The sequence below is a fragment of the Somniosus microcephalus genome, chromosome 13 (genome assembly GCF_052327205.1).
Source record: "Somniosus microcephalus isolate GS21.2 chromosome 13, FLI_Smic_1.0, whole genome shotgun sequence".
Classification (NCBI taxonomy): domain Eukaryota; kingdom Metazoa; phylum Chordata; class Chondrichthyes; order Squaliformes; family Somniosidae; genus Somniosus; species Somniosus microcephalus.
The window spans coordinates 166,506,287-166,526,979 of record NC_140999.1 but is presented as its reverse complement, the minus strand read 5'-3'; the positions used below and the strand labels follow the sequence as shown (position 1 = coordinate 166,526,979).

Below are 20,693 nucleotides of genomic sequence, written 5' to 3'. Positions count from 1 at the left end.
GTAGACATTTAGGCAGTCTGCTTAGACTCTGAGTTAGATCATGACTCCAATTTTCATGTCATATTCATAAGTTACTACCAACCAACACCACCGCCAACCCCCACCCACCCCGCGCACATGACGTCTGCTAAAATAGTCTTTTCCGGCTCTGGCTGAATCTCATGCTATAAAGTATGGTGACTAGGGAGGCGTGTTGCTATGTTTTATAGTGTGAGAGTTAGCCAGAGCCATAAAAAGCTGTTTTAGTAGATAGCAGATAAGTGGCAGGAACAGAGCAGGGAAGGGGTTGAAAAAAGCAATATCTGCTCAAAAAGCAGACAGTTGGCAACTATGCTAATAAGTGTTGCATCTCATTTCATTGTGGAAACCTTTATCTAACTTCCTTCAACTAAGCAGTATCCTCCAGATACAAGGGGGGGGGGGGGGAAATTTGTTGGTTAGTGCCTCCCGGGGGGGGGGGGGGGGCACGAGGAACTTAGCGCCCAAGTGCAGCGATTTTAGCGCCGCTCGCAAAATTCACCAGTCGTTTTGCGGCAGCGCTAAACACTAGCGCCACGATCTCCTGCGCCCGCAGATCATGACGTCAGTCAAGCGTGCAACACCCCGGACTGGATATTGAGTCGCGCCCCCTGCCTTAGCGCCTGCCGCTAGGAACGACAGGTAGAGGGGAACATTTTCAAGTCGAGAAGGGGCTGGGGGAGTGCTATTTAAAGGCAGGCGCTTCCTGCCTTTTCTTGCTGGCAAATTTTTTGGTTTTAACGCTGTCCTAAGGAGTTTTGGCCCTCAGCACCACTTTTGAGGTTCCTAAGCACCGAGCTCTTTCCCTGGGCCTATCCATTAGTGCTTCCAACACAACTGCTTTTGAGGTCTCTCCAGGCCAAGATTCAAGGTTGCAATGAGCAGGGTGTGGCTGGCCAGCAAGATGGCCCCTCCCCTTTAAGAACTGGACGGCACCAGTCTGTCTGGCTTCCATGGTAACTGGCATCGCTTGAGCTTCGGTAGCATTCTGAGGTAGCGCCTCGCTCCCTGATGTTTGCGCCTTGAGAGAGGTGTGTAGCGCCTGATTTAGCGCTCAAATCACCTCCAGGGGCGATAAGAGGTGAATTTTGCAGTAAAAGGCGATAATTAGTGCCGGGCGCTAAACTTTGTGCCTGGCTGATATTAGCACCTCAAAATGGGCGATACCCAATCACCCCCCCCCCCCCCCCCCCCACCACCCACCCAAGAGTCAGTAGAATGACATCACTACTTTTTGTAACCTGCTTATCTCATTTCTCTTGTACTGCTCCTTGAACTTTAATCTTCTCATAAGATCTTGGCACGGATACCTTTCAAGGCATACCTTGCTTTCGAAACCCTGCTGTAGAAAATGTGCAACCTCGAAACTGAAATTTTTAATGACAGATCCTGAACCCGCGGTTGAAACTGTTGGCTGCTCTGGTTTTGAAAGCAATTGACCTCCTCAATTTCTGAATAATTCACTAGAGCAACAGGGCCACTGACAAAGAGTGGGGCATGGTAGTGAATAGCAAGCTCAGACATACCTATCAAATTACTGTTGCTCCATTCACATAATGGCTCCTCAAATTTTGTACTGTAGCTTCTTGTGCACATGCACACAGAGAAACTGAAATAATACAGTAGTATAAAGCATGGGCGAACGACAGCCTGTGAAATTAGCCATAGCAAGTCAGAAACAGAGCCCAATGATACATTACATTAAAGGAAGCACAGGCTTGAAGAGTAGGTAACATAAGACGTAGGAGCAGGAGTAGGTCATTTGGCCTCTCGAGCCTGCTCCGCCATTCAATAAGATCATGGCTTATCTGATCTTGGCCTCAACTCCACTTCCCTGCCCGCTCCCCATAACCCTTGACTCCCTTACCTTTCAAAGATCTGTTTATCTCCACTTTAAATATATTCAATGGCCCAGCCTCCACAGCTCTCTGGGGAAGAGAATTCCAAAGATTCACGACCCTCAGAGAAAAAATTGCTCCTAAGGCAAGGAAAAGATCTTGTACCCTTTGGTCCTGAATCCACAATTTTCTCAAACATGTAGTTTGGCCCAATTTGTACACACAGAGTATGAGAAAGGGTTTGGTGGGAAAGCAACACAGCCACGTAGAAAGTAGTGTATGTTAAACTTAATCTCTATAAGTAGCCTTCACAATGACCAGTCATTCAATTACAGTCTTCTTTCCCTCAAGCCAATTGAATTTGTGTAAAAAATTTAAAAATGGAATACTCTGCACAACATCAGTGTAATTACTTTCGCTCATAATTCTTTCACTGTTTACAATTATCAGTATTAACAAATTGCAGATGACTGTTGACATTATGGAAAGATATACCAGAAGACCCACCATTCAAAGAAATAATGCAATACCTTACCATTACTTTTCCCTAGTCTCTGGTAAATAAACAGTACCTGTTTACCAATATACTAAATACAGTTTGATAAAATCTGTACACTAATGAAAGATTGGTTTAAAAATTGCACCACTCGTGAGTTAGGAGAGCAGTAAGCAGACAAGAACAATTATTGCAGGACTGATTTTTTGCAGTTTTATTAAAGGGAGCTTTTCTTGTTAGTTTTATAGAACCACAAGTGATTTTCTGTAAATTCACAACTAGAAAATAGCAGAATTTTTAACATGGAATTTTCTTCAGGCGTCTGTCTTTTAAACAAAAGAACATTCAGAGAAGACCCTCTTCCAACCCCACAATCCCTCCCTCCCCCCTACCCCGCCATCCCCAAATGCACCATTCCTCCGACTCTGGCCTCTTGTGCATCCCCCCACTTCACTCCACCATTGGCAGCCATGTCTTCAGCAGTCTATACCCTACAACTCTGGAATTCCCTCCCGAAAGCTCTCTGCCTCGCCACCTCCTTCTCCACCTTTAAGATCCTCTTCTTTGGCCAAGCTTTTGGTTATCCCTCCTACTATCTCGTGAAAGACACAGTATAAATGTGAATTGTTGTTGAATGACAAATCAATGTTGGCACTAGACATTCAATACAGTGTAATGGTGAAATCGTAAAGCCTTTTGACTGTGTCCACTGGAACAGTCAAAAACCTTCAGCAATACAATTATAGATTCTGCCCTTCCAAATAACATTGGGCTTTTTCCAGAGAGCATGTAGGGCTGGATAACTATAATCGAGCAAAATTTCCCCCAGCATTGAGCAAGCATTCAGCCCTCAACTTCCACCACCCTCAGAGCAAATTTGCATCCCCTTTCTCAGAGTAAGATTCCACCCCCCCAAGGAGCAAGTATGCAGGTCTGCCAGTCTTCCAAACAGAAATTGCAGACACTTAGGGCAGGATTTTCATTGGGCTGTGGAGTCAGGATTGGAGGCGTGTGGGGGTTTAAAATCCCAAAATCGGGGGTCCCACCCCCATGCCAATTTCAAAGGAGGTGGGTACCCGCCCCGCACTGGGACCCGCCTCCCTGAGGCGGGAAGGGGATTGATGCCAATTAACTGCCTGTTAACAGGCAGTTTTTAGCCTAATCCCTATTTTTATTGTTGAAATGTGGGATTCCCGACGGCTCCAAATCACGCCAAGTTAGCGAGGCGGGCCGTCGGGATGAAGGGCTTGGCGGGGTCGAGATGTCCGGTGTTCAGGTGAGTGATGGGTGCATGAGTGCAGAGGCAAGTGTGTTTGGTCTGTGTAAAGTGTTTAAAGAAGTTCTACTAACCTTTACAGCCTTCCTTCCTTCAGGTCTCGGGAGTCCCTCATCTCACCGGCACAGAAAGCAGAATGGCTGCCAGCTGTCAAAATCTGCAGCCTCTGCTTTCTGTTCCAGGGAGATCTCCAAATCATCCTGAAAGGAAGGAATTAACCTGGAGTACAGATTGTCAGTGTTTGACAGCTTCAAACAGCTGTGAAACGCTGATATTTCATCTGTCAAAAGGTCTTGACAGATGAAATTTCAATCTGTGATGTCACCTGTTGCCGGGTGGCCCTTAATTGGCCTGCTGAGCCCGCTGGGCGGGCTCAACAAGGTCAATCAAGTCAAAATCACGTGGGTTGGCTAGAACTCGATGGAGGCGGGACTACAACCCCAAAAGTTGTAGTCCCGCCTCCTACCCGACTCCTCAATGAAAATCCAGCCCTTAGTTATATACTTATTCTGTAGTTTCTACAAATAACAATAACTGCATTAAGATTGTTCATACAAGAGGGTTCTACTTGCCCAAGGATGCATCTCTTATCCTCCCCACTCTCAAATGCAGATTCCCTCTTTACAAATCTATAACCGTGCAAGACCATCTAAATAATGCACAGATCTCAGTTTTATAATGAGCATAATAGTCTATTAATACATTACATTACAGAAAAGCATTGGAATTCCCACGAGACTACAGAAAGTATAGAATTATTCAGGAGTACATTTAAACATAACACAACAACAGAACCAGTCAAACTTCACTGTGTTAGTTAATTTATTGCCTTACAACAAAACAACTTTCTGGTTTCATATTTCTATCATAGGTGGAACATTTGAACATACAAGATAGTTGAAGTGCTCCAACAAGATACTGCAGCATAATGTATTAAACAACCACAAAGAATCAGGATTTAAAAAAAAAAAAATTTTTAAACCTGCAGTACAAGATTGCCTAAGGAAGCAAAGACTGCAGAAGATAATAGCCGAGCCCCTTACACCTGGTGTGCATCAGGCACGGATTCCTCAATTATGGGACTTTGAAACCAGAGTCCCGTTTGCCTGGGGCACTACAATAAACCCCAGAGCCAGTGTACCTCCCATATGCTAGGCTCAGTATGGCATCAGTTTTGATGTAAAAGAGGGCTCCCCGCAATAATGCGAATGGAGGGTCTAAGAGCACTGCAGACACAACATTCATTTGGAAAAGGCTCTTTTAAAAAAAAGATTCAATTTTTGCATGCAGGGTAGCCCTCTTTTTCCAAAAGGACCACCCTTCCATCTGCCACTTTTCTTCTTTGGCCTCCACTGGAAGGACTTGTTTTGGCCTGACCTGCTTATTGTTGGGGGGAACTAATGGCAATCAGCAGCCACTAAGAATTTCAGGTTTTCACCTCAGTTTCTCAGATCGCAGGCAAAATCTGCAAACAGGAGGCAGCAAACCCCAGCTGCAGCATGACTCCCTAGTTTCAGGTCAAAGCAATTTTAAGGAAGTTATCCTCCAAACCACTGGCTACGGCAGCATTGAGGGTTTTGCTGATGGAGAAGTCAGAGGCCAGCTCAGGGTTAGTACTTTTCTGCTCAAGCTCTTCTTTTTCTCACCTTACTGCCCTGAAAGCATACACACAAGCACCATAGCGTGCGACCCATTGGGCTGTAAGCTACAGTCAAGTGTTGCCTTGACGACAATATTGTAACGGATGTTCTTCTTTGTCTCCTTTAGATTTGCAGAATGGGCCAGGCATAGCCAGTACCTCGGAGAATTTGCACCACAAGCTCCTAACCTTCACAAACACCATTTCAGGTATGCTTACCCAGGGGACTTACTTAAATGAGTTAGAGAAGGATTCTACAGGTTGCACACAGAGCGCAGCTGGTCAGGACTAAGTGATAGCAGCAGAGATGCAAGAACCGACTTGCATCCACCTTCACCTCTCTAACCTTGGAATCTGGAGCTCACAAAGCCTGCTTTAAAGCAAACTAGAGTGAGTTTCTGTGCTCTGTAAACAATCACTAGAGACGATCTCAACCAACCTACAGTAGCGAATGCGGACTGTGCAGGAGTCCACTACCCACGTGTGCAGCTTTTAATAGATGGAATTGCAGAGCTGCAAAGCACCATGGAGCATGTAGCAATTTCGCAAACACATTCAACAGAGCATTACGGTGAGCAGAACACCTGGTTACACCACCAGTGTTTGTTGTTCTTATCGCTCCCATTGTTCAAACACATTTTTGCTGTTTTTCCACTCCCTCGCTCCTTCAGTTCCTCCCTGGAGTCTCATTTAACAATATTATTGTACACCTCCTGTTACTTTGCCAATCCCATCCCACCATTAATCAATAATCTCACATTTGTCCACATCTTATAATTGTCTGCATCTAACATTCTTAAATTCATTCCACACAACCACTTCCATAAATGCTTCTCTTATTGCTGCAATGATAGACACATCACAATCCGCACTGAAACATTAAAAGATGTTTGGAAGTGCAAAAAATGGAAATTATACAGCTGCAGTTAGCCAAGGAGAATAGATCTGGTCTCTGCAGATGTTGATCAGAAACTTGAAGAACGATAGTTTTGGGAAGGGGTATTAAAAGGAGGACGAGCTGCATTGCCATTAGTAAAAAGCTTGTACATCATTCTCCTGTTAAAAGAATCCCTCGCAAGTACTTCAGGTATGAAGCAGTGAAAAAGCAAAATTATAATACAACAGTAAAGCTACTGAAGAAAAAAATGATAATCTATTTGTACTATTGCACGATCATTCTCGATCTCCATTGTTCTTGTTAACAGTCAGTCAGTCATAAAGCATGCATACAATAATGAATCTCTCAGAAGTACCATCCATTGGCATGAAGGAGCATGTGTGATGGCCAGTTGTTAAACCTGGCGCTTCAAAGATGGAAGCCGAACTTTCGGGACTAGTCAGGTTTATCCACCGAGGTCAATGCCATGGCACTCGGCCTGGAACTCTAGCCACCCAGTACCATTAATCTGAAGGAACGCAAACAAGGATGCAATGTTTGCTTGTATTGTGTATTGTCCTAGTCGTATTCATTTTGACATGACCAAGTACCTGCCTCCAGGTGACACTTAGGAAGCCAGGATTAAACCATCAACAGCCCTATATAGTCAATGCATACAGCATTTCGCTCCGTGACAAACAGCTGTATGCTCCAATCTCAGACTTGATAACATTTCCGATCCGCACAAGACTACAAGGGGGAGAAATTCGGTTGTTAGCGCCACCGATTAACACCAAAAGAGGCCGAGAAGTGGGGCACTAGCCAATTTCCGGGCGGGCACAAGGTGCCTAGCCCCATATTGAGCATGCATTTAGCGCCGGCGCTAAGCCCGCTCATGGGCACAGGCTGATTATAACGTCATTTGAGTGTGCAATGCCTTTTGGGCACCCCGGACTGGAAATTCAGTGGCGCCCCCCTCCGTAGCGCCTGGCGCTAATAGTGACAGCTTACCTGGACCTTACTAAGTCACTCTCGGGCTGGAGGAGCATTATTTAAAGGGGACTGGTGTGGTTTAAAAGCAGCAGCCATTTTTGGAGCACAACTTCCTCGAGAGCTACAAAGAGTTGCTGAGCTGCACACTGAGAGCCATTTGACCACTGAGCCAGCGCAGGCAGACGATCTTCAGCCTTCTGACCATCGCCTTGACAACAGGGAACCTTCCCGTGGGCACTTATTATGGGGGCTGCATTGGAGGGGAACGTCCTGCTGCTGAATCATCTGGAAAGGGCACTGAGACGCTGGGAGAGGGGGGGCGGGCATGGCCAGACGGAGGAGGGCCAACAGACGTCGCCACAGCAGACCTTACGCTGGCAGGGTTTTCCGACAGCGGTTTTCCTACATGAACATGCCGGAGGAGCAGTGTGTCAGAAGGCTGCGATTTAGAAAGGAGGTGGTGACTGAGCTGTGCCAGCTGCTTCAACCAGATCTGCAGCCTCAGATAAGGTGCAGGACATCTCTGTCGGTGGCTGAGAAGAAGCCTGCTGGCCTGAACTTCTACGCGAGCGGCTCTTCTCAGGCTGCGCGTCAGAGGCTGATCAGAAGGAGCTTCTAGGCCCCTCTCACAGAATGCTTGCTGCCATTCCAAGAACAGGAATGGAACCGGTCTGATACCCCCAAGCCTGTGAAGGGCAAGATGCATGTAAATAGCAGGCATGGCCATTGTAAATGAAGAAAGTGTTTCATTAAACAAAATGTGGTTCCTTCCAAACATGAAAAAGCTATGGCAACAGAAAGCAAAACTAATACACTGACACATAACTGCCTCTCACACCCGGGAGACTGTCCAAAACATAAATCACATTCCAACCATCTTCCTTGGCCTTGATTCCACTGCGCCAACCAAAGCATCCAATGCCCCATCAGTGAGGCGTTCCACCCTCTGCCTCACCCTTTCCATGTCTTGCTAGGCTGGTGCGCCACAGGTAGGCTCCCACCGCTTTGAAGGCCTACAAGGCAGTGAGTGTGTCTGGTGATGCCAATTGACCTGCCCCTTTAAGAGCTGGCCGGCGCCACTGTGTCTCAGGGAAAGTAATTATTGACAGCACCCTCGCTGCGCCCCGCCGCCGCGAAATTGGGTTGCGCCGCCGGGTTAGCGCCTTATTTAGCGCCGCAATCACCTTTAGGGGTGCTGCAACCCAATATCGCGCTAGGTGGCGCTAAATTGCACCTGGCGCTAACCTTTGCGCATTGCCAGGACTAGCGCCCCAAACGCGGCTACACTGAATTTCTAGGCCCAAGTCTCTAATACAGATCTGATTTACTTAGGGGATGTCTGGTTGATAAAAGAGATATGATAAAATATAATGGATTCTACCATCAGTTTGCTCTGATAAAGATGTATGGAGAGGTGCAAAGCAAATAAAAGACACACGAGGTCAAGTGTTCAGTGGCAAATCAGTAGGTAGGCTTTGGTAACATTCAACAAAATGTCAGTCCTTCACCAGTCAAATCACATACAATAAGTTTAGAAGAGCTTTGTGTCACCATTTGGTAAATACTAGTGCTGGTATATTAGTTATACTAACTACATTGTTAAAACAAAAAATGGCACAGCAATTAATCTAGGATATTTTCTTGCCAGACAACAATTAACCAGCAACACTAGTGACTGTAAAACAGACAGCAAAATACTGTACATGCTGGAAATCTGAAATACAAACAGAAAATGCTGGGAAGAGGGGGCAGTAACAGAAAAAAGGAGGCGCCTGTAATTGGGCAGAGGGCAGGGATGATTAAATGACAGAAGTGCCTGGCTCGGTATCTGCTTATAAGCTGTCCACATGTGATAGCTTCCAGTTCTGAAGAAAGGTCATTGGCCTGAAACATTAACCTTATGCTTCTCTCGTCGCAGATGCTCCCTGACCTGCTGTGTGTTTCCAGAATTTTCAGTTTTTAATTCCAACTCTAATGACTGTCTGGCAATTACAAAGTACTGATTACCACAGAGTTTATAGCAATCACAAAATGCTACTTTTACATTGTCCATCAAAGGATAGCAGCGAGCGGGTGAAGGACATTCTGCGAGGGGAAGGGGAACAGCCAGAAGTCGTAGTCCATGTTGGAACCAATGACATAGGTAGGAAAAGGGTTGAAGTCCTACAGGCATTGTTTCAGGAGCCTGCAAAATGATTAAAGAACAGAACCTCAAAAGGTGGTAATCTCTGTCCTCGTGGGGAGGTTGACTAGTGCTGTGGGGGAGGATTTAATTTGGCAGGGGGAGGGGCACGAGGATGCAGCAGCAGAGAGGCGAGACAAGGTGCATAGAAAACTAGGAGGGACAAACAGCAACAGGACAAAGAATAGTGTAGAAATAGCAGGAATTAGATGGAGGAAAAAAGCAAAGCAGACTAGCACGGTGTTGGAATGCATGTGTGTTAATGCGAGGAGTGTTACAAATAAGGTTGACGAGCTACAGGTGTAAGTTGCCACATGGGGTTATGATATAATGGCTATAACTGAGACCCGGTTTAAACACTGGCAGGAATGGGAACTAAATATTCCTGGTTACAATGTATTCAGGAGGGATAGGAAAGGAAAAAAGACAGGAGAGTGGTTGACAGTATTGATCAAGGATAACATGACAGTTCTACAGAGGGATGACATACTAGAGGGCTCGAAGTCTGAATCTATTTGCTTAGAGTTAAGGAACAGAAAAAGAGCAGTTACTTTGCTGGGTGTTTACTATAGACCCCCAAATAGTGAGGAGATTGCAAAGCAAATCTGTAGGCAAATTTCAAAGAAATGTAAAAATAATAGAGCAGTAATAGCAGGGGACTTGAATTACCCTTATATAGATTGGGGATAAAACAGAATAAAAGGCAAGGAGGGTGAAGAATTCCTAAAATGAGTACAGGAGAACTTTTTTAATCAGTATGTTTCTAGTCCAATGAGGAAGGAAGCAGTGCTGGATCTAGTTCTGGGGAATGAAGTAGAGCAAGTGGACTGTATTTCAGTGGGAGAACATCTAGGTAATGGTGATCATAATATAATTAGGTTTAAAGTATGGAAAGGGACAAAGAAAAATCAAAAGGAGGAATATACCCAACTGGTAGAGAGCCAAATTTAGTGATTTGAGAAGAGATCTAGCACAGGTGGACTGAAAATAAAGATTGGCCAGGAAAACAGTAAATGAGCAATGGCAAGCCTTCAAGAGAGTTTGGGTACAAACCAAGCATATTCCCATAAGGAGGAAAGATGGGGCACCCAAAGCTAGATGATGCCAGGGATAAGAGATTTCAGTTATGTGGAAAGATTGGAGAAGCTGGGATTGTTCTCCTTAAAGAGAAGGTTAAGGAGAGACCTAATAGAGGTATTCAAAATTATGAAAGGCTTTGATAGAGCAAGCAGGGAGAAGCTGTTTCCTCTGGCAAGTGGGGCAGCAACCAGCGGTCATAGATTTAAAATAACTGGCAAAAGAACTAGAGGGGAAATGAGGAGAATTTTTTTCCACAGAGGGTTGTTAAAATCTGGAACGCACTACCTGAAAGGGTGGTGGAATCAGATTCCATAGGAGCTTTCAAAAGGCACTTGGACATGTACTTGAACAGGATTACGGGCAAAAAGCTGGGGTGTAGGGCTAAATTGGACAGCTCTTTCAAAGAACTGGCATAGGCATGATGGACCAAATGGCCTCCTTCTGTGCTGCAAGATTCTAGCCTTTGACTCTTCTTGTAGCTTGGGTCACCTGCAGCCATTTTCATTGAGTGTTCCTGGCTAGCACTGCTCTTACTGGGCTAGTAAATGCATTGCACCAGTGGCGGCAAGTAGTTTCAGTGGTAATAGCATGACGTTGTGCCAAGCTGACAACATGCAGAAACATCTGCATTATCTCCATAGTGATGTCAGTACTCAGTGTGTGCTTGCTCGAAAAATGTCATGGCCAGCCTGGAACGTTGGGCCCTTACAGGACAGCCAGGTTACAGGAAGACCGGCTGTGCGTTATAAAAATTAAATGCAGGAAAGTTCTCCCGTTTACAGGCTGCAATGTGAAAGCAGTTCATTATCAACAACCTCTCAACATTAGTTTTGCTGAAGTGAAGTAAGTGGGGAAATGCTCTTTAGGCTAGAGCCTGAAGATAAAAGCTAGAGGAGACTACCTTCTGTGGAGGGCAACAGTTCTCACTTCTGCTCCAGTGATACTAGCCCAATCCAGGCAGATCTCAACTCCACAGCCTCACTCATCCTATCTTTATAACCTGCTCCAGTCCTACACCCAGTTTTCATCCTCCCCTTCCATCTTTTCCCAAGCTCCAACATTAGTGGCACAGCCTTCAGCCATTGCAACTGTGCACTCTGGAATTCTCTTCCAAAACCTCAATCCAGCTACATCTCTCCATCATCTACACTGGTTGTTCTCTCCTGCTCAACCATTTATCTCTCACCCCACCGCCCCCCACCCGCTTTTTTGTGAAGCACCTTGTTCCATTGTTATATCAGAAAAAGTTGTTAGTTATGGAGGCAAGTCCATATATTTCTGGCAAATTTTTCAAAAGCATTTATTCAACACCTCTAGCTTGCAAGCAAGCCTGGCCATAACTGTAGATCACCTTTATTAATTAGGTGCAATTGAGGCCACTTTGGTTTTTTAACAATACACCTTAAATTTGTAGTGCCACAGGTTCAGCAACATACTTCAGTAACAGACAGATAATATGAACTCAATCTTCCAACATCATCAATGCATTCCATAAGTAACAACTCCACTATTCACCAGTTGGTTGCTTCTCCACTGGGACATCGGTCACCCTGTGTTTTTTTTTAAACAAAGCAGCATTCAGTTTAAAGTTTATCCTGGCCTCAGGGAGCACACATGTACGTACACACACGCACACACTCAAACTAAATATAGATAGTAGCAAACCTAATTAAATGAATTGATTCCACATATTACTGTACTCTACTTCCCGTCAGTCTTAAGGGCTGCTTCTCAATAGCAATCTTCACTTCTTTGGAGTCTCGAATTATTTGTTCATTCCCAACATTGTTCCTAGTGCTTTAGCATACTGCATCATTAAGGCTTCATTATTACCCAGCTCATTCCTCCCCAGATCTATTCCAATTGACCTGTTTCTTCTTCCGGCTTAAAACTGTTACAATTTAATTTCCCCTCCGCATTAACATTGGGGACATAGGAAATAGCAAATTTTTACTTTTCACAAGTAGTGATAAAAACCGAGTTGCCAACACTGTGTTTTAATCACAAGACACGCGATTTTTAATGAAAATGCACCCCCACTCAATCTCGTGATTTAACTCAGAAAAGTCAATTTTTTTTTGGACTTCAGGGACTCTGCCAAAAATAGCCTGTTCCCTACCTGCACACTGCCACTTTCACCATCCAAACAGCAACGTGTCCTCCACTTCCGGCGTCGCCGCTGGTAAAATCCAACTGTTCACCCGATTCTTTTTTCTTGCTTCTTTCAGCCACCGTCTCCTCGGCCTGGCCACACGCATAGTGGTAAACGCAGCAGCGCCGCTGATGTTTGTCCACTTTCTCGGCCGGTATGCACCATGTGGTAGCGTGTTAGCGGCGCCAGAGCTGGACAGCAGCCCTTGAAGGAGCAGGTAACGCAACTGAGGTGGTCCTCAGCAGGGCTTGAGCGAAACGGTTGGACGCTATGCTTAGGTTTGGGACGGGAGGATGCCGTGCTCCTCGGTGCTCGGTATCCAGCGCTTTGAACCGCAGTCGATTGGGCCACGCTCACAGCAGGGACCAAAAGGTTAGAAAGGATTCGGGGTAATGGTGGGTGTCGGGTTTATCATAGAAACATAGAAGGAGCAGGAGTAGGCCATTCGGCCCCTCAAGCCTGTTCCGCCATTTAATGAGATCATGGCTGATCATCCAAACTCAGTACCCTGTCCCTCCTTTCTCCCCATATCCCTTTAGCCTTAAGAAATATATCTAACTCCTTCTTGAATATATTTAATGAATTGGCCTCAACTGCCTTCTGTGGTAGAGAATTCCACAGGTTCCCCACTCTCTGGATGAAGAAATTCCTCCTCATCTCAGTCCTAAATGGCTTACCCCTTATCCTTAGACTGTGACCCCTGGTTCTGGACTCCCCCACCATCGGGAACATCCTTCCTGCATCTAGTCTGTCTAGTCCTGTTAGAATTTTATAAAAGTTTCAATGAGATCCCCTCTCATTCTTCTAAACTCTAGCGAATATAAACCTAATCGACCCAATCTCTCCTCATATGTCATTCCTGCCATCCCAGGTATCAGTCTGGTGAATCTTCGCTGCAATCTCTCCATGGCAAGAACATCCTTCCTCAGATAAGGCGACCAAAATTGCACACAATACTCCAGGTGTGGTCTCACCAAGGCCCTGTACAACTGCAGCAAGACATCCTTGCTCCTGTACTCGAATCCTCTCGCTATGAAAGCCAACATACCATTTGCCTTCTTAACCGCCTGCTGCACCTGCATGCTTACCTTCAGCGACTGGTGCACAAGGACACCCAGGTCTTGTTGCATCAAGAAGTGAGGCAGATTGCAGCCCTTTTCAGTACATGAAGCGATGTTTAATCATCAGTGGCATCCTCAGTAAGTCACATATTTAAACCAACAGTGACTCACTCCTAATGCAGGAGATTCACAGGTCCCTTAGTTTCATCATTTTATAACTTCATCCCCTTCCACAATGTAAATGTTGCTTTTTTGATTTCCATCTGTAAAGTTCCCATGTATAACCTTTCTTGAGGAGGGGAGGGAGTATTGTGCTTTTAAGGTCCCACATAAGGTAGAAACAAGCAAACAAAATATTGCAAATGCTGGAAACGTGAAATTAAAACCAGAAAATGTTGGAAAACACTCAGCAGGTGGCGAGAGAAACAGAGTTAACATTTCAGGTCAATGACCAGTTCTGACGAAAGGCCATCGACCCGAAACATTAACTCGGTTTCTCTCTGCGCACAGATGCTGCCTGACCTGCTGAACGTTTCCGGTGTTGGAATTGAGAATTGTTGCTCAGCACCAGCAACAAGTTTCACATTAAGTAAGACAAAAATAATATTTATATACGCTTAATTTGATAACTAATTTTTATACAGAAAAAATATATTGTGTTACAGGGGGTCCCCGAATTTTTTTATAACACGGGAGGGGGAGCCTCGGAAGCAAGAGGCCCGAGGATCAATAGAAATTGGTCCTCGGGCCACATCTACTTGGGGCGAGCTGCCGACACTGGTTGTGCCTCCCGTCTCCATGGGAAGGTGTTTTTGATTGGTTTGCCCCCCAAAATTGACCTTTGGTTGGCAGCTGCAGGGACTGCATTGCATGGTGGCTGTGTTGGGCACCAGGTAAAGGGCGGTGATTACAGGTAGCATTTTTAAAAAGCTTTTTGTAAAGCATTTTCAGATGCAGTAATAGGCTTGTAAAGAGCTGTGATCTGTTAGAGATTAAATAAAGCCACTAATGAGGTTTAGAAATGAACTGTCAATCCATATTGGTTTATGTTTGAAAAAAATTAACAACTCATGATTTCTTATCAAATCTCATGATTTTTTAAAGAGTTTGTCTCGTGATTTAAGAGACGGTGGGCCTGGCATTACTATAAAAACAGACCACTTTTAGGATAGTTATGACACGGGTTTATACACTTGGTATACCTCCAGCATATACCTCCAGTAATGTTCCTCGAACTATATGCAATCAGTATGACATTTTTGTCTCTCATACCAATCAGAATTATAGCCGGTCTGAGTGAAATGGAATCACTCACTCATAACAAATTAGAGAAGTTTTGAAATTGAAACCAAGGTCTCAAAAGTGCATGGGTGTAAAAAAAAACACATACATGTACAGACTTGGTGTCCAGCAATCCTCAAAGGATATTAAAAATATAAAAGTTTAAAATATGATCACTACACAGATAGAAGAATGAGGTGAGGCAAATTGAAGGGTGTTCCCTTCAAAAGATATGCAGACATCGTCTCCTCAATCATCTTCTAGTCTATTAACTTGAAAGATGCTGGACGATTAGGAACAGATACAATCTCACTTAAGTTTCCACAGGAATAAAAGGGGAGCCTAGTGCAAGAAACCACAGAGCACTCAGTGCCAAGAATCCTACGTTTCAGCCTGGGTTTAAAATATAGCATCAAATATCTACGTCCGCTCACAAACTGTTACAGGGTTTAAAAATCAAAATCTGAAGCAAGTTATCAGATATCATCGTATGTATCATTGGTGTCAGCAAATGACTGGCATTGTCATTGATACAAAAAAGACACAAATCATGACTTCTGCTGGAATAAGGAGATTTACATGCTGTTCCCCATGAGCTAGAAAAATATTTTCCTTTCTTTTGCACATTTTACATCAGTTCCTATCTTGATTTTCTTTTTAAATTCCCGAGACAGAGTTATCAAATGGCTTATTTATACTGAACGTAAATCCCACAATCTGGGTTCAATATATAAAACCACTGGAGGAAAATGAGCAGCAGCTACAACAACTCTACAGGATTTTAATAAGCAGTACAGGCAAAACGCAACGCAAAAGTCTGGCCAACACTAATGTTAGATTGGCCCTGAATTTGCGGTCGGTATGGCGGTGTACTGTCAGAGTACGCTGCCATACCGCCTTTGAATGACCACAACTTTGGGATTTGGCGCATGCGGAAATCCCGAAGTTGCGGTCTGTCAATGACAGCTTCGAAACTGGCCGCGCTGTGGGCGCCCCACGCCCCCCCCACAGTGCCGGCAATCAATGAAATCTCTCAAATCAGGGAAACTGATGAAAACTTCAGCTCTCCCGCAGTAAGTACGCTGTTAAATTCCCCACCAAAAGTTCGACCCAAAGAAATTAGGTGTAACTGGGGTTTTAAACAGCATATTGACTGCTAAACAAAGGCTAAGGGCCTGAAAAACGAATTTTAAATTTTGTGCAGTGAAATTTGTCCATTTTAATAAAAATTAAAATTAAGAAACTTTCCAAAACATTAAAAAAAGTTTTCGTTTGTGCATCTTTATTTTAGGTTTGTCTTTTTCCTCCATGTGATAGCTCCAATCTTTCTTTTGCTCTCTCTATTTTAAAAAGTTAGAATTTTAAGGGCTTGCCTACTTCCTTGTTCACGGTCTGAGAATTCTGCCTTTTGATTGGCTGCTTAGACCGCCAGTTGATGTCACACCCACTCAAACAAGGGGATCCCCATTAACTCCCGTTGAATTGAATTCAAAATCGGAAAGCTCGACACAGGGATCGCGAGATCCTTGTGCGGAGCGTACTTCAGGGCCGCAAGATCCAGACCATTATCTTTAAACCGGATACGGCATAAAATGTTCTCCCAAAGTCAGTATATATTCAGCAGGGATTAATTCAGAGTACCAACTTTACAGATTGTTGCGCCAACCAAAAAGTTCAAGTATGACCCTGTCTCCAATTACCAGTGTCAAATAGTGTAGCAATAGCATAGGGCTTCAACAGCACTGGCATTATAAAAATAATTTATGTAGCATAAAGCTTATCAAATCAACTTCTATACATTGGTTAAACTGCTTCTCATTCATTTGAATATTTTTGCTAAGTGCGTATAATGCTTAAATTAAAAATGCTGGAGTTCTTCAGTAATTTACAACAAGAATATATCAGGTACGAGAAACTATAGTTATAAAGAAACTTGACATAATGAAGCAAAGGATGTTAAGAGATCCAACAAAGGTTTTTATAACTAATAGGGTGAGTAGGATAAAACTATTACCTCTAGTTGAGCGTCAGTGGCAAGGGATCATCAATTTAAAATTGTCACTAAGCGTGAGGAGAGGAGTTTGAGAAATTTATTTACACAGTTGTTAGAGCATGGATTGCTGTGCCACAGGGAGTAGCTGATGCAGACAACATTGCATCGCAAAAGGAAAATTGGACTAATATTTGAAACAAAGGAATATAGGTTATGAGGAGAGAGTAAGGCAGTAAGGTTAGTTTTGAATTGCTCAAGCAAAGAGCCACCACAGACAAAATGGACCAAATGGTCTCCTTCTGTGCTCCAAGCTCCTATGGTTCGAGAATACAATTAAGATTACCATGACTCCAACAGCATTCTAACATCAAGATCACCAAGTGTGCTTATTTCAATTTCCCAATTTGGTGCAAACTCACCACTTACCAGTAATATGCAATTTTATCCCCCAGTTTTTTCTCATTAACATTTCTGTCCAAGATATTGTAGCATATGTTGGTGGTGGCACCTTCCAGCCATTTGATGTAAATTTTCCCTTTAGTCAGATCAAAGTTATAATCCAAGAAACTGCCAGTTTTTGGAGTTTTCCAGTAGTATTCTTTTGCAATTTTTCCCCAGAACTCTGCACACAAAATAAAAACAAGATTACTTAAATATATGCAGCACGATGTATTTTGACAAGTTTTCTTGCTAAAGTGAGAAATCGAATTGCTGGTGAACGTCTGTGTTTGTACTGCAGTTAGTTTGTCCTATGGTTCGAGAATACAATTACGATTACCATGACTCCAACAGCATTCTAACATCAAGATCACCAAGTTTCTTAGCCAAAGATACAATTGCTATTTTGACTTCGGTAATGTGGAACTCCTCTTAAATATGCAAACATTTGCTACTTCAGAACATGGCTTCACCTGATCGCTATTCTTTGATTCAGCTGAAAGGTTGCCGCATCGTGGCTCACTGTACCACGCGAGTAAGACGCGGAAACAAATTAAAAATTCGTCCATATCATTGAAGTTATTCAGAGGGACGCCCACCACAGATAAAAACAAAGTGCTGTAAAGGCCCTGGTACCTGAAAGCAGGCCTCCTAGAAAGGACAGCTCAACACAACAAAAATGTAGTGCAAACATGAAATGTTACAGGATGCAAAAAAAAAAAATTAAATAATGCACCGCACACGCAAAATGATACCTTCCGGGTTCTGTATGGACTGCAAGTAAAGCTCCTTGTACTTTTGGAAATTGGGGACATGAGCTCCCTTGGCAACTTCAGGCGCAGCATAATAGACGTCTCCTCCAACAGGTGTCTTGTCAGGAATCATGATGGCTGTCAGAGAGCCTGAGCCACTGGAGATCAGGGAGAAGCTGCAAGTCCCGAGGACTATCAAAGCCGAGCCGACCCACTGCACTGATTCCCAGCTCAAAGCGGAGCGGCAGCAGCAGACAAACTGAGCCCGGCCCAGGCTTCCGACCACAGCGTCCCCGCCCATTGGTTGCCGCGCCGCCAATCCCAGCCCCAGTCCTGTCTTCCTCTTCCGCCAATGGCGCGACTGCAATCCCAGCGCCGCACCAATCGCGGCTCAGCGCGTCCCAGGCTGCTACAAAGTCCTCAGATGACAAGGCTGAGAGCAGCAGCAGCAGCAGCACCCTCTACCCACCCTCCAGCTCTCAGCACCAGCAGAAAATCTTTTTCTTTCGTATGGTAGTAGCAAAGCAAATCAAATGTCAATATCTAAGTCAGATATAACAACAGAAAATGCTGGAAATACTCAGCAGGCCAGGCAGCATCCGTGGAGAGAGAAACAGAATTAACGTTTCAGGTCTGGGACCCTTCATCAAAACTGACGAAGGGTCCCAGACCTGAAACGTTAACTCTATTTCTCTCTCCACGGATGCTGCCTGGCCTGCTGAGTATTTCCAGAATTTTCTGTTGCTATTTCAGATTTCCAGCATCTGCAGTATTTTGCTATTATCTAAGTCAGATATCCAGGCCAAAGCTTCTGGTGTAGCAGCGTGGATATCTTGTAGGCTGCCTGTGAATTTCCTTTGATGGCAGTGCTCAATGATGTGCTCCAGGGTCTGATTAGGAGCTCCACAGTCGCATGATGGGGATGCTTTAATCTTCCATCTCTGGAGAAGGTGGCAGCATCTACTGTGGCCGGTTCTGAGGCGGTTGATGGTTGCCCACTGTTTGCGGGGAAGGTTTGATCCTTCAGTTTGTACTGTGGGGTCCTCTATAAGGAATCCATTCCGTATGTTGCAGTTCTTCCAAGCATTTCGCCATCAGTCATCAAGGCTGAGGGGAGATTGTTGAAGGGCTTTGGCGATGGTCCAAAATGGCCTTCTGGATTTGAGATGGTTTGGTGGTAGGTTGTTCAAGTACGCCTGGATCGGCATGCCTTTGCTGGTGTAGCGGTTGTATTCTCTGGAGACTGCATATTCGCAGCGTAGGTGTGGTGGTGCGATGTTTGCAAGCACGGGCAGCCAAGGCGTTGGTGTCGATAAAAGCAGAAAATGATTGAAAGAGATGCAGCTTCAGCCATAAAGTTAATGAGGGAAACTGGGGCAATAGTCTCAATTGCAGTGAAGGTATTAATGAGGGACAAAAGCAAAATATTACTGCGGATGAGCTGGAAATCTAATAAAAACAGAAAATGCTGCAAACACTCAGGAAGTTAGGCAGCATCTGTGAAGAGAGAAACCAGAGTTAACGTTTCAGGTTGATGACTTTTTATCAGAACTGGAAGAAGTTAGAGATTTAACAGTTTTTCAGCATGTGTAGAACCAGTGAGAGGAGGTTCTTAATGAGGGAGCTGGGACAGGAGCAAGTGATGGCAGAGGAGGAGCAGGAGTGAGATGGTCACATGGGTGGCATCAGTGACTCCCCTGTACCCATGCTCCCCCTTTTACACTTCAAGGTGAAAGGAACTGAAAGTGCAGGCTATGCTGACCAATACATCAACAACAAATCACACAATTTTAAATATTTGTTTTGGGGATTTGGATGACACTGGCAAAGCAGTATTGCCCACCCCTAGTTGCCCACAGGGCATAAGAGTCAGCCACGTAGCGAGGGGCTGAAGTTACGTGTAGGCCAGACCAGGTAGGTTGCCTTCTGTGAAAGGCATTAGTGAACCAATTGGGTTTTTACAACAATTAAGTTAGACCTCATGGTCATTTTCTGGTCCATTATAAAGTGCATTAAATATAATAAAACATACAAAGTACTCAACAGAGGCAACAATACCAGAACCAGGGAGAAGGGGAAGTGCAACGAAACCTGGGTGTCCTTGTGCACCAGTCGCTGAAGGTAAGCATGCAGGTGCAGCAGGCGGTTAAGAAGGCAAATGGTATGTTGGCCTTCGTAGCGAGAGGGTTTGAGTACAGGAACAAGGATGTCTTGCTGCAGTTGTACAGGGCCTTAGTGAGACCACATCTTGAGTATTGTGTGCAGTTTTGGTCGCCTTATCTGAGGAAGGATGTTCTTGCCATGGAAGGAGTTCAGTGAAGATTCACCAGGCTGATACCTGGGATGGCAGGAATGATGTATGAGGAGAGATTGGGTCGATTGGGCTTGTACTCGCTGGAGTTTAGAAGAATGAGAGGGGATCTCATTGAAACTTATAAAATTCTAACAGGATTAGACAGACTAGATGCTGGAAGGATGTTCCCGATGGTCGGGGAGTCCAGAACCAGGGGTCACAGCCTAAGGATAAGGGGTAGGCCATTTAGAACAGAAATGAGGAGGAATTTCTTCACCCAGAGAGTGGTGAACCTGTGGAATTCTCTACCACAGAAGGCAATAG

The 20,693-nt window shown here is 44.5% G+C and overlaps 1 protein-coding gene across 2 annotated transcripts in view; it reads right to left on the bottom strand.

Annotated features, from left to right (window-relative positions):
- The window catches only part of acss2 (acyl-CoA synthetase short chain family member 2), a 98,907-nt gene extending 80,537 nt beyond the window's left edge, over positions 1 to 18,370 (bottom strand). For both annotated transcript variants that reach the window (XM_086005540.1, XM_086005542.1), the window contains exons 1-2: positions 18,080 to 18,370; positions 17,313 to 17,508 (exon numbers count right to left, since the gene is read on the bottom strand). In XM_086005540.1, the coding sequence (XP_085861666.1) occupies positions 17,313 to 17,508; positions 18,080 to 18,209 (326 nt within the window). In that variant the 5' untranslated portion in view covers positions 18,210 to 18,370. The remainder of the gene's footprint in view (positions 1 to 17,312; positions 17,509 to 18,079) is intronic.
- Between the last annotated feature and the right edge of the window lie 2,323 nt (positions 18,371 to 20,693).